Raw genomic sequence first — 14427 nt, forward strand, 5'->3', positions numbered from 1 at the left:
AAGTAGATTACTAAAACATGACCTCCCTTTAGTAAATCCATGTTGTCCATCAAAAATAATACCACTGAATGAATGAAAGCTGCCACTTAATTACAGGATGCCTGAAACCAACACCCCTTCAATTCGAAGATCTGCATTCTCCGCTGATGAAAGAAGCAGACAAATGAATGATGAATGCCACCCACTATTCAGCCAGACTGCAGTGCCCCAAAGATTAAGATCCCGACATAGCTTCCTGGCAACTGCTGAACCACCTAAAAACCTCCCAGAGACAAGACTTCAACAATGGCTTGCACTATATCCTGAAAATAATAGTGGTATTCCAATAGCCGAACATCTTCCACGTGGTGCCCACTTGGACTGGAATACTTGGAAAAGCCTGAACAGACTGCAAACGATAGGACGCCACAAACAAAACCTCATCAAATGGGGCTACCTCACTGGCCCAGACAATTGTGAGTGTGGGACAACTCAGTGCATGGAACACTTTCTTTCTTGCCCCTTTCTTCCATCACCTTGCACAAAAGAGGACCTTATATCCTGCACAGAAAGAGCAGTTGATTGTGCAAAATACTGGAGAAACATCTGACCATATTTATTGTATATAAGTTATGTATAGTTGCCTTTTTTTCATATTTAATTATTATTTCCCTGTATAATTCACCTACCAAATCTAAGCTGATCTCATTGTAATGTATCCTAATTTGTTGTAAATCATGTTGTACCACTTACTTACTACTGTACCACTTGTGTTTGGATACGAAATAAATAATAACACTTATCAATCTAATTCTGGATCCTGGTTCTCACCAGCCTCTACAACACTTTAACCACAACACCTGACACACAGATTGGTCTATAATTCGATGTTTGAATTTTGTCATCCCTTTATGAAGTAGTACAATCTTGCCTTCCTTCCACTCCTTTTAAACTTGACCCAATGTAAGAATCATATGAAACAAATATGTCATGGCAGATGTCAGCTCTCTGGCATATTCCTTCAAAATATGGAGTGATATATCATGAAGTCCCACAGCCTTATTAATATCAAGTTAGTTAATTCCCCATATACCTATTCCTCAGTCAGTCTCTCCTTCTCATCATCCACTGCTTCTCAAACTCTCTATGATGTCACATTCACAAGGATGAAAGACATTTATGAACTGCTCATTAAATATCTGAACTATATCTCTGCAGCAGTTGTCCTTATACCATTTTCTTCAATCAATGCCATTCTACCATAATTGTTCTTGTTTTTGCTGGCTACATGTCAACTCTGCTCATACTTCACTTATTCCTACCCTTACCAATGAAGTCACTCTTCTTGAATGTTCTTTGTAATCCTCATAGAATTATTACCACTCCTCCTATATTGCCTGCATAATGCCTTTTTCCTCTGTATTGCATACTTAATCTCTTCTCATCCATTTCACACCTAACTTATTTAATCTTCTAACCCTTGGAATACTGTGTATTCATCTCCATGGATGGTGATTGAACCGTGGAATGCATTGCCTGATGTGTCAGTTTTGTAGAGCATTATTTTCAAAATTTCCAATATAGAGGTTTGCTAGAGCTGGTGAGAGGGGTGAACCCATTGCTAGTCCTTCTTTTTGTTCCCAGAGTTTGTCTTGGTAAAGGAAGAACGTGTTTTTTATGCGATGTTCATAGAGCTGTACAATGTCTGGTGGGAAAACATTTTCTAGGATGTTTACTGTTTCATTTATTGGAATCTTTGTGAAAATAATGCTCTACAAAACTGGCACATCTAACCAAAAATTTGGCTCCTCTATGTGGATGATATCTTCATCATTTGGCCAGGAACAGCACTAGAACTGACTGCATTTAAAGACTATCTTAATAACTTGCATCCTAACATAAAATTTACTCTGGAACTAGAAAAAAATAAGTTTCCTTTCCTAGACATCCTTATAGAAATAAATGAAAGAAAAAACAGATTTTTTTTCTTTCATTTCTTTCGTTCTCCATTTATAGAAAGCAACAAACACAGGAAGATTCCTTCATGCTACTTCACACCACCACCCCAAGCAAAAAATAGGCCTCATAAAAACCTTAAGGGAGTATCCCCAGTATAGAAGAAAAGCAGAAAGAAGAAATACAAAACACAGATCATACAACTGAATGGTTTCAAAACTAAGACAATTAAGAAAATTCTCAATATAGCACCTACATGAAACTAAAATAAACAAGACTTCAAGAATGCAGTCACCCTTACTTATATCAAGAATGTAACAGATAAATTAGCCAAACTTCTCTACAAGTACAACATAAAAGTGACTTTCCTGCCACTTGAAAAAATATCAAAATCTCTTCATCCTCCGAAACCTCAACATTACCCAATGAAAAAACCAGAGGTTTATAATATTCACTGTTCCTGTGGCATCTACTACGTAGGCCAGGCGAGGAGATCGGGAGAAATCCTCATGAGCGAACATCAAAAGGACATACAAAGAAAGAGAGAACATAAGTCTTGCTTGGCATTTCACACAACTTCTACTGGTCATGATGCACTCTGGGACAGAACAAACATGTCCTACATTGATAAAAACTGTTTCACAAGAAAATTCAAAGAGGCAGCAAATATGATTAAAATTCCTATGCAATGCAACAAAAATCAGGGTTTGATTTTAAATCAAGTTTGGTCAGCATTTATTAAAAATTTACCCAGTTCAGACCTCGGACAGAGTGAAAGTGAACCACAGAATGCGACATCAAATAGCACTGTTTCCAGCTAACACGCATTAACAGTTGTATAGATCTGTTATTCGGTTTTTTAAAGAACTTTTTTGATGTTCATAATACCAACAAATGAGCTTGTTTTTTCGTAATTTCTTATAGTTTGTGCTTTAAACTGTTAGTTCTCTTTACCCCTGAAGATGTTAGTCTGACGACTAACGAAACTTGTCAGGTTTGTTTATTAGTACTTGTTCAGTTTTAAAAAACAGTATTTTTTAATAAACATGTGGTCACAAAACCGTAATAACTCGATTGAACTTCTTAACCACAGAAACCTCCACGTGGTGATTAGAGAGAAATCTAGTTAACAAGTTTAAGTGTTGGATATTATTCATAACTTATTTTAATAGTATTATAACCGAAATTTATTTTTTAAAAAGGATGTTTAGTAACTGGCTTATATTTCACTGGATTTCAAACCATCATATTCAGAATAAAACAAGATTTCACAGTTTATTTATGGGGGGTAACTAAAATCCATAAATCCAATATTCCCCTATGCCCCATAGTTGATAGTATAATCAGTCTAACTTATAAACTTGCTCAACAGTTAGCTCAGTCATTGACTCCCACCCCCTGTCACTGGTAACTCCTCTACTTTTATAAAAAAATAATTCTGTCCATTTCAAATCACTAGTTCAAGATCTAGACATAATGGAGTTTATTCTTAGGAGTTGCTAATTTGACTTATGGTTTGAATGTAGTATGAAAGTTATATATTTGTTAGTACTTTGCCTATCTTTTCAGATGTACTAGGATATATGGAATAGAAAGAGTGGTATTCTGTTCTTATGTATTGTGGAAGGGGGAAGTGAAAGGTCCGTTTTGATGGCACTTCCTTATTTATTAATGTGTCACTAACAGACATGCTTGATTCAATAAAATCTAATTTCCTCCATAACATCTATGAGTTCTTCAAATTTACGATGTTTGCAGATTTCATTATTTGGCAAGGAAAATTCTACAAACAGATGAATGGCACTGCAGTGGGATCCCCCCCCCCCCCACTTAGCTAACTTTTACATGGAATACTGTGAGAACAAAGTAATCACTGCAACTATTTTCACACTTTTAGTGTGGTTACACTTCATTAAAGACATTTGCCACTTGGCCCCATGGGCCAAATAGCAAACACCCACCTTTCAGATGGTTCGTTATGTTTTTTACTATTTGTAGAAAGCTAACACACACCCCTACATAAACAATCACAGCATCCAGGCCAACAACATTCGAAAAACACACACAGAGTTATGGCTATTTGTTCAAATGATGCTGCTCTTTCCAGAGAACTCAACTATCTTCACCATATTTTCTTGGTCAATGGCTACAGCTCCCAAAAAACACTACAGGGACCTCCCACTTCCCCCTTCCACAATACATAAGAACAAAACACCACTCTTTCTATTCCATATATCCTAGTACATCTGAGAAGATAAGCAAAGTACTAACAAATATATAACTTTCACGATACATTCAAACCATGTCAAATTAGCAACTCCTAAGAATAAACTCCATCATCTGGCATATCCTGGGTGTATGAAGTTCCTTGTGACTGCAACTAAGAATACTATGGACAGGCAGGAAGATCTGTTAACATCTGCCTTGGAGAACATAAAAAATATATTTACTACCATTATTATGGCAAGTCAGGACTGCCACACCATACTTTGTACACCCCTTCACACAGGATTAGATGGAAGAAAACCAACATGCTATATAGAAGATGTTACAGATTAGAAAGACTATTTTTAGTCAGCAATGGATATGAAGCATTTTCCTAATCTTAACAAGTTGATTAATCTGTCAAAAAATTGGGAGACAGTCATTTTAAGATCAACTCCTACTTAACTGCAATACTTCTTTTTTCAACATCAGAGGGTGCCAAATTAGGACTTTAGATCTTTTGTCCATATACAATTTTTTTTCACTTACTCATTGTTGCATGTTAACTATAACATGTTTTTGCTTTGAAATGCTGGTTTGAAATCCAGTGAAATATAAGAAAATTTAGAGGGCATATTGCCAAAATTGTGAGGACAACACAATGAATTCTAGCAGTGATGCAGTCACAGACTTGTAGAAGTATAAAGATATTCTGGTTCCATTATATAATGCTCTGATTAGGCAACATATGGACTACTATGCACAGATTTGGTCACCTGATTTTCAAAAGAATGAAGAGATGCTGAAAAGGGTCCACAGGCAACTGACCAAAACAGTTTGTGATATCCAGAATTTTGAATATGAAGAAAGATTGAGAAGATGCAATTTGCAGAGTCTAGTGGATAGGAGGAAGAGGAGTGATATAATAAAGACATATAAGTTGGTAAGAGGTTGTTATAGGATTAACATTGAAGAGGGAGATTGAGAGAGAACAAGAGGTCATCCCTGGAAGTTGTATAAGAAGGGTGTGAGCAAGGGAGTAAGAAGCAGGTTTTTTGCATGGAGAATTGGGAATGATTGGAATGCATTGCCTGAGAGTATCGTGTCTGCAGAAAATTTGAACGTTTTAAGGCACTGTGTGATGAGTTCTGTGTATGACAAATAGGACCTCCTCTAGGAGGTCCTATTTATTATATATTCTATGATACGATAATAAATATTAAATATTTGTTATATATTATTATTCTACGACTCCATGGGGGTCGTAGAATAATAATAATAAAAATCCTTTTAAAAATTAGTTTAGTGGTGTTGCAACACCAGTAAAATAAGATATGAACTAGAGAGAAAGCTGACAATCTAATCACAAAGGGTAGGAGAGGGAGATCATAAGATGGTAGCTTGGGGAGAAGACCTCAGTGCCAGATGATTGAACATGAGTTTTTTCCTCATGGCTATAACCAAAGGTGGGTACAATCTGATGGATGCCTTATCTCTCTCCCCTCTTTCAGGGACAGGCTGGATAAAGGCTTGCTTTCACTGTTGGGTAAATGCCAGATAAGTATGACAACTTATATAGGTGATACAGGATGGGTGTTAATTCTGTAAACAGGTAGAGGGATACTATCTGGACCATGACAGTGAGGAGTATTGAGATTAATAAGAATTTTTCTCATGTCCTTCTAGTGAAAGGGAAGCTTAGGTCATTTGTGATACTGTAGGAGGTGATTTGCCTTGGGTTCTATACACATTGGTATTTGGAAGAAGAAAAAAAAAATTATGCCAAGCAGTGTCTGCCTTATCTTTGACTGATGTTAATGTGGTACCATTAGGATATGAGTGAGGTGGATACAGGGTCAAAAGTTACACCCAACACCCGCAACAAGAAAGCAAATGCAATTTATTGCATTTGGCCCTTATAAAGTCTGCTTTGGATTTGGTGATATTCTTACATTTGTTTCAGACTAGAATAAAGTGAATAATGAGAAGATTAAATTTTTGAGCTGAGCCACTGAGTATATGTTGTATTTGTATTGTGAACTTCAACAGATTTAATGCCTTCATTTCAGAAAGGATTATTTCAGTTATTTGATCAGAGAAGACATTTGGATCCTGAAACTAATTAAACCATGGAAAAGAGGCATAACGTGGAGGGTTCATACCACTTAGCACCAATATAATGCCACTGGGTACAAGGCTGAGAATGGCAAGAAGGAGTGACCTCTACAGAAGACATAGATGACGTTATGGTCAGATTTCCAAAGAACAAAAGCTGACAGTGTATTTGGAGGAAGCTGACTAAGAAAAAGCCCAGAATATTGAAAGAATGATAAAGATTATCTGGTATTTTGGTTGGTAGTTTTGCCTGGAAGTGAAGCCAAATTATTTGTTATTGGCCAAATCGGAGTTATAAACATTGATCTCTGAGGAAGGTAATCTCACAGATTGGACAATTAGACTCTATGAATAAACTCTAAAGATAATTAGTCAAAGAGGACTATGAATTATGAGAAAGTGGTGAAAGCAGCAAATGAAAACTATTAAGTGAGGCAAAGATGAAATCTTGAGCCAGAACAGAACATAAAATGAGGATTTTAGGTTTGACAACACTGGCAAGGAATGCCTGATTTCACAAAAGTGGATGTTTCTCTCTTTTTACAAAATGCATCATGTAAGACATAGCTGAGATAGATGACATTGGTTGTAGCAAAGGGTGACAGCAATTGAGGTTCAACTATTAATAGCTGATCAGCTTTGATGGCTGTAAGTGGTGATGTAAATCATGTTTATATTGATGCCCTGAATTTTGATGTAATGGATATAGAAGTGCTGTGGGTGAAATTTTGTTTGCTCACACTTGGATAAAGGATTAAACCAAGAATATAATTTCTTAGCATCTTTAATCTAGAAACTACTTTTAATTTCACAAAAATATACTCTTGATGTTTGTATATTATCTATTAATTAAGAATGTTATTTTTGCAGTTTGTTGCTTTGAGTAAATACTGTTTTCAATAGGACAAGTACAAAAAAATGAATCAAGCATAAGAATTCATCTTACTATTATTTCCAATTTTTATTTTTATTTTGGGAAAAATCTATCCCCCAGTCAATTTCTAAAGGTTCATAGCTGAAAAAAAAAAAAAATAATAATAATAAATAAATAATAATAATAGTTTTTCCCAATTTTCTTACTTTAGCCATATTTTCTCATTCAAGCTAACAACTAACATCAAAATTAAGTTAACTTGAAGTATAGCAAAGATCATGAATACTAAATTTCATTCAATTCAATCCAGCAAGAGCAGAACTGTTTTAATTTCAAACTGATTTGTCAAATTGTGCCAATGAAGATGTCCAACAAATAAAAACTGAGTTGATCGAATAAAGTGAACATCCTAAATACCAAATTGTACCAAGTATCATCAAGCCAAAGCAAAGTTATCACTTGGACCATTTCAGAATGTTTTACAAAATTTTCCTTTGGAAAATAGTCCAAATAAAAAATTCAGAGTTCAACAAATTTTTGAAAGGATCCTAAACCAGGAGTCGGCAACCGGTGGCCAGCATGCGGACCAAACGTGCATTTTTGGCGGCCCATAAAAAGGTTGACCATACTTACATGGCATGTGTCCCATATTTTGAATTATTTAAATAATACATTTTATAATATGAATAATAAATTTAAAATAATTTTATACCTATACTTCGTGATATCCCTGATATCGGATATCGTGATATCTCCTGTGCAACTTGGAAATACTATTATTATTGAAGATTTACAATATTTTATCCACAAAATTTGTGGATTTTCATAAAATATAACATTGAAATGCAATTATGTTTGAACGCTTTTAATGTTGACATTGATCGATGCTTACCAAAAAAAAATTAAAGGATTAATCAGTTTCGCAAAGATGATAGTTGCATTTGGAAGCACCTACATTTGTGAATAAGCATTTTCTGCCATGAATTTTAGAAAAAATAAAATTTCTTCTCGACTGACTGATGAACATTTGCATGCTTCGATTTTGAATTTGCACCTCAGATTATAAAGTGGATCTAGATAATCTGGCTAAGGGAAAACAATCACAAAAGGCATATTAAGCAGGTAGACATATGTATATATTGCGATAGATACACTATATTACTTTGTTTTTACGTGATAATTTTTCATTGTGTTTCATTTTCATGCTTGTTTCATATCTCATACTTTAAATATTTCTGTGTTTTTTAAGATTGACAATAAAAATTGATAACTTAAGTATTTTTTTTTCACTTACTATTTTCTCTTAAATAAACGCTTGTGGCCCGATTATTAAAAATAATAGTTGAATGTGGCCCGCGAGTCTGAAAAGGTTGCCGATCCCTGTCCTAAATAGTGAATTCAATAAAACGTATCCAGCTGACAAGGAATAATATGCATATGAATAAATGCAACAGATGCTCATACATTCTGTGAATGTCAACTTCAAAAAAGTGAACATGTAAAGATTTACATCTTTACATCAGAAGAATTTCTGACATTCTTAATAAATGAAGAGCAGTATACAAAAACTGCCTGATTCTATGTCAAGGCCATTCTCAGATAAGGCAAAACTAATCTATAATTAAGGATGCTTTATTGAACTTGGAGGAAACAACTGTCCATGAAAATGAAAACAAAAAGGTTCTAAACTATAGCTAATATCAAAAAGCTTTGAGATGAACTAAATTAAGCTAGTCTAAAAGACAGGTGACTGCAGATAACAGAGGAAGAAAACCAGACATGTACAAAGCATACTACCAATACAGGAAGTGATCTTTCTCTAACCAATACAATGTCACAGTAAAATTACTTCCTTCAATAGCCAGAACAAAGAATAAATCTGAAAAAAATGAACAATTGTTTAAGTAGCAACATAGTATAAAAGGGGATGGAACCAGTAAAATTGGCTAGTGATTACTCTGAGCATCAAGCACAAGATAAAAGAATACATATATTTACATGTATACATATCTAGTAGAAGAAAAGGAGGAAAGCTGTTTTAAATTACAGCTGAAGCAATTAAGGCTATGAGCCCAGTATATTATGTCCATACCAGTTCACAAGATGAGAAAGATGAACCCTTCCAACTCTGCATGAGATCAGCTAACTCAGCTTCAGTTAAAGCTCTCATAAAGGTTCTTTGTATCCTAGATGAGATTCAAACCTATGCCTTTCCAACCAAAGGGCAGCATCAATACCTAAATGAGCTAGACATTTATTTATTTAGCTAATTTAGATCATTACTTAGTCTTGGTTGCCAAGACATCTTAGAAAGCACAGAGATATATGAAGCATGTGCACACACACACACACACACACACACACACAGGCACACTAGTAGGAAAGAAAACACAAACTGATTGTAAAAGGTAAGCTCCTACAGTTCTATCTGACACCCTCTATGGGTGCAGTGATGGACACTTGATGGTCTCCCTGATTTTGATAATGTGACGCAGCTGAATTTGTTTAGGTTTAGAGAATGGTGTAATGCTGGTGGATTCCAAAAATAGTCTCTGCTTTAAATGTTTCTGTATAGGAGGGAGATTTTTCCCCCATTGGATCTAGTGATCCATCTCTATGGTGGGCTGTGCCATAGATACAGATCGGCTGTAGTATAAATGATGTATTTTCTGTTTGCCTCTAGATGAACACTAGCAGACCCTTTATAAAATTATTTAAGCTTGCAGGGAAAAAGAGATACTGTAAACCCCAGGATGGTGAAGAGGACCTTCAGTGGGTGGATAATTATTATTATTAAACAAGACCTCATGGAGTCAAAGACTCATCTAGGAGGTCCTTTTATCTCACACACATCTCATCATACCGCGTCTTAAACACATTCAAACTCCTTGCAGACACCACACTCTCAGGCAAGGCATTCCAATCACTCACAACTCCACAAAAAAAACCTGCCTCTCACTCCCCAACTCACACCCTCTTTATACAGTTTCCAGGGATGACCTCTGGTTCTCCCCTGATCTCCCACTATTCTCTGTAGAACTTCTCCACCATTGATCCTATAACAACCCCTTACCAACTTGTAGGTCTCTATCATATCTCCCCTTTTCCAACTAGCTTGTATCCTGCATCCCACTTCCATCTCAGCTCCTCCATCTTCTTCCACTGTTGAACCTAAGTATCTAAAGTCTCTCACCTTCTTGATGACATTTCCTTCCAGCTCCAGATCTGTCTCCTGGCCACCGCCCAATGTGCAACACATATACTCTGTCTTACTTCTGCTCAGTCTCATACCTCTCTCTTCCAGTACTTTTCTCCATCTTTCCAGTTTAGTTTCCACTTCTTCTCTTGAATCTACACACAGCAAGATGTCATCTGCATACAACATTGTCCAAGGTGCATCTTCTCTCACCTCCTCTGTTACCACCTCCATCACAATATTAAACAGAAACAGACTTAATGCTGACCCTTGATGCAAGCCAACTGTTACTTGAAAACTTTCTGTCTGTCCCAAACAGGTCCGAACACCTGTCTTCACATTTCTGTACATTTCTCGCACCAATCTGACATATTTCTCCGGCACCTTCTTCTCCCTCAGACACCTCCAGACTTCTTGCCTTGGCACTCTATCGTATGCTTTCTCCAGATCAATAAATACCAGATGTAGCTCCCTTTGTTTCTCTCGATATTTTTCCATCATCTGTCGTAACCCAAAGATAGCATCTGTTGTTAATCTACCAGGCATGAAGCCAAATTGTTCCTTTGCAATCTCCACCTCCTCCCTCAATCTACCATCAAGAACCCTTTCTAGGAACTTCACTGTGTGGGACATCAACTTTATTCCTCTGTAATTTTTACAGTCTTGTGCATCCCCTTTACCCTTGTAGATGGGAACAAGAGTACTCTCCCTCCATTCCTCGGGTATATTTTCCTATTGGCAAACTTTCATGAACAGGTCCCACAGCAGGTCAATTCCCTCTTCCCCCAGTGCCTTCCATGCCTCCACTGGAATTCTGTCGGGCCCACCGCTTTTCCATTCCTCATCCTCTTCATGGCCTCCGTCACTTCCATTCTACTGATGTTCTGCACCATCCCCTCAGAAGGCTGCCCAATCTCCTCTGTGAGTCCTTGCATTTTCCTCATTCAAAAGTCCCTCAAAGTATATTTTCCATCTGTTTCTTATGTCCACATCCCTCCATAATACTCTTCCTTCAGCATCTTTGATCTGCCTCACATGTAAGATGTCCTTAGCTGCTTTATTTCTACATTTCGCTAGTTGGTAAATTTTTCTCTGTCCTTCCTTTGTTTCTAATTGATCATATAGATCTTGATATGCCATGGCCTTCGCCTGTGCCACAACTCTCTTGGCTTCTTGCTTTCTCTGTTTGTACATCTCTCTATCCTCTTCCACTCTTGACTCATCCCACTTCTGCTTTGCCTTCCTCTTAGCTGTCACTGCCACTTGTACATCATTATTCCACCACCAACCCTCCTTCTGCTCTCTAATCTTTCCAGATGTCTCACCAAGCACCTCGATTGCACAGCTCAGGATTACTTTTGAATTATGTTTCCACCAATCTTGTACACTTTCCAGTCCATCCGAAATCCTCTCTAACACTCTCTCCCTAAAACGATTCCTCACACTCTCCTCTTTTAAGCGAAACCACTTAATTGTCTTCATCCCATGGCTTCTATTTCTATACTTATAAATTAGCGATCATTGCAGATGCTCAGTCATAGGTCGTATGCAATGCATAGTGTGTATCCTCAAATCATCTACTGAACTCAGACCCCCCCCCCCATCCCAAGATTAAATCCTGAGTGCACTACTGTCAGAGAGAGACCATTTCTGACCCCGAGTCCCAAGAAATATTAGGGGGAATGAACGGATGGCATCAAGGGCAGAATCATATTAAAAATGGGGATGTTAGGAAAGAACTTGACATTGGCTCTGTTAACATGTTCCTGAATGTTAACAATCTCAGTGGTATAGTCACTTAAATAGAATGAGAGAGAGGAAAGGTTCGCAAAGCAAGTGTTCATTTCCAGGATGGCAGAAAAATTACCTAAAGGAAGACCAAGATCTAGGTGGAGTGAGACAATAAAAGTGCCTTAGATGAAAAATATAAGATCTGATAATATTGGAATCTTGGCAGATAAGGTAAGACCTGTGTAGCTCAGTGGAAGTGGTGCTTGCTTCCTCTGTGTTAGGTCGCTCGAAGTTAGAACCTAGGTTCAAGTCTAGTCATCGACTGGAGGATCTTTTTCTAAGCCTATCTTCGACCCATTCCCAAGTTAGTCAATCTCTGGCACGGTCAAGGGAGTTTTCCCTCCTGGAAACTAAGGTTTTTCATCCCATAAACTCAAGAAAATCGACTGTAGAACCCACAATACCACAGACTGTAACAAATCCTGTTAGAGTTAGGTACCAAGAGATGGCAATACTTGTTTGCCCGTCTCTTCACTGGTGCCATGTTTAATTAGTGATAGACATGGGCCAGCTATCTCTGATTGGCTACCGATGGAGATTGAACTGCCCACTAAGTCTCCAAATGCTAGATAGGGTTAAAAGGCCTTGCCTATTCCTTATAAGGGAATAAAAGGTGTTAGCTGATTTTTTTTTTTGACAGGGAAGATTACTTTGGAAGAAAATTGTCAATAGGAAGTAATAATGCAACTTTTTCATGTAGTACTATCATATTATCCTGTACACCCCCTGAAAAGTATATGTGAGGATTAGATGATGATGTTTACTATACAAAAAAAATCTTTATTGATATAACTTTCAAATCAAACTTTCAGATTTCTTTATGTTCAATAATGGACAATGAAATACAATTTATGTATATAATGAAAAAGAAAGCTTTATTTTTCAAATGTAAAATACTTAACTTACCTGTTCTTTCTTCAATCTGAAACATTCCGGACACAGTTCCACCACCCACAAAGCCAAAAAAAATATTGTCTCCATCTTTATCACTAGCAACTACTGTTGTTACTAAAGTATTAGGTCCAGCATTCTCATCAACATTTGGTGTATACACATCTTGACTAAATTTTGGGGGTTCATCATTTTTATTTTCTGTATATATCCGCACTGTTGCTGTCCCAGTTAAAGGTGGATCACCCTTGTCAGTAGCCCTGACTGTTAACACATATGTATTATTAACATCAGCATCGAGCCTCTTATTTGAATAAATGATACCTTTATTGTCAATTGTGAAATCATCTTTATCCAGTGAATATTCAATTTCTGCATTCTTTCCTTGATCCATATCACTTGCAGACACTGAAATAGAGAAGGAGAAAAAATCAATAATCTCAAATCCAAAAAATCCTTCATATAGGTAATAGCCATTATAAAACCTAGTATTAAAAAATGTTCGCATGATATTTGTAATTATTCTTTTTTAACATTTAGAATTTAGCCACTGTGGCAATGTCAGAAAAACAACACCTGTTTCTTTAGGAAAGCCTAGTTCTAATACTGCCTAGAACACAAATATGCCTGTTCATCAACTTACGTTAAGTAAACTGCCCCATTTCCCTGTAAAACAAACACTAGCCAAAATTGTGTTTGTGTGTTACAAAACAGTGCTTTCCTGGTGTGAAAATCAAAGATATTAATGATGATGATGATGCTAATATACAAAGGGATAAATTGAAAGAATAATTTTAAGTTATTTACAAGGTAAAAAGCATGGAATATATATAGTTGGTTGTTGCTATAGGATAGGTGGTTGCAAAAGAAGACATGGATGACATACATCAGAAAATTAGGTCAATAAGCACAAGGCGAGTATTCACTATAGGGCGACTTCAACTCCTCTGGGAATACATTGAATCAAAAGAAGAAAATAGAATTGATGCAGCTACTGAGAGACAGAGCCTCTGTAGCTCAGTTGGTATAGATGAAGCTCTTTGGTCAGAAAGACCTGGGTTTGATTCCCATCCATGACATGAGGAACCTTTATCTGGTCTCTTTTGACTAAAGGTGAGTTAGCTAGTCTCATATGGAGAAATAGAAGGTTTTTTCCCATCTGCAAACTCTGGTTTTTCGTCCCTCAGAATGGGCAAACTGGCGCAGTGAACACACATCTACAGACATAAGGCACTCCTAAAATAAGGATTAACTAACCAATTCTGTAGGATTTTGGTTTCAAATGCCTACATGATGTGTAGGTGACATTAATCAGGACCAAGAGACAATTACTCGAACCAAAATTTTCATGATAGAAGAGACCCAGGATTTGAGAGTATTTGATGTAGTGATGGCCAGAAAATTTTTCCATAACTATTTG

General features: G+C 36.6%; 1 protein-coding gene across 11 annotated transcripts in view; it reads right to left on the reverse strand.

Annotated features, from left to right (window-relative positions):
- Window positions 1-14427, reverse strand: part of CadN (neural cadherin) — a 1238426-nt gene that overhangs the window by 999821 nt on the left and 224178 nt on the right. For all 11 annotated transcript variants that reach the window (XM_090407912.1, XM_090407911.1, XM_090407917.1 and 8 more), the window contains exon 7: window positions 13023-13415. In XM_090407912.1, coding sequence (XP_090264038.1) covers window positions 13023-13415 — 393 coding nt within the window. The remainder of the gene's footprint in view (window positions 1-13022; window positions 13416-14427) is intronic.

The sequence above is a fragment of the Typopeltis vanoorti genome, chromosome 18 (assembly GCF_054136105.1).
Source record: "Typopeltis vanoorti isolate ZY-2024b chromosome 18, IOZ_Tvanoo_1.0, whole genome shotgun sequence".
In the NCBI taxonomy this organism is placed as follows: Eukaryota; Metazoa; Arthropoda; class Arachnida; order Uropygi; family Thelyphonidae; genus Typopeltis; species Typopeltis vanoorti.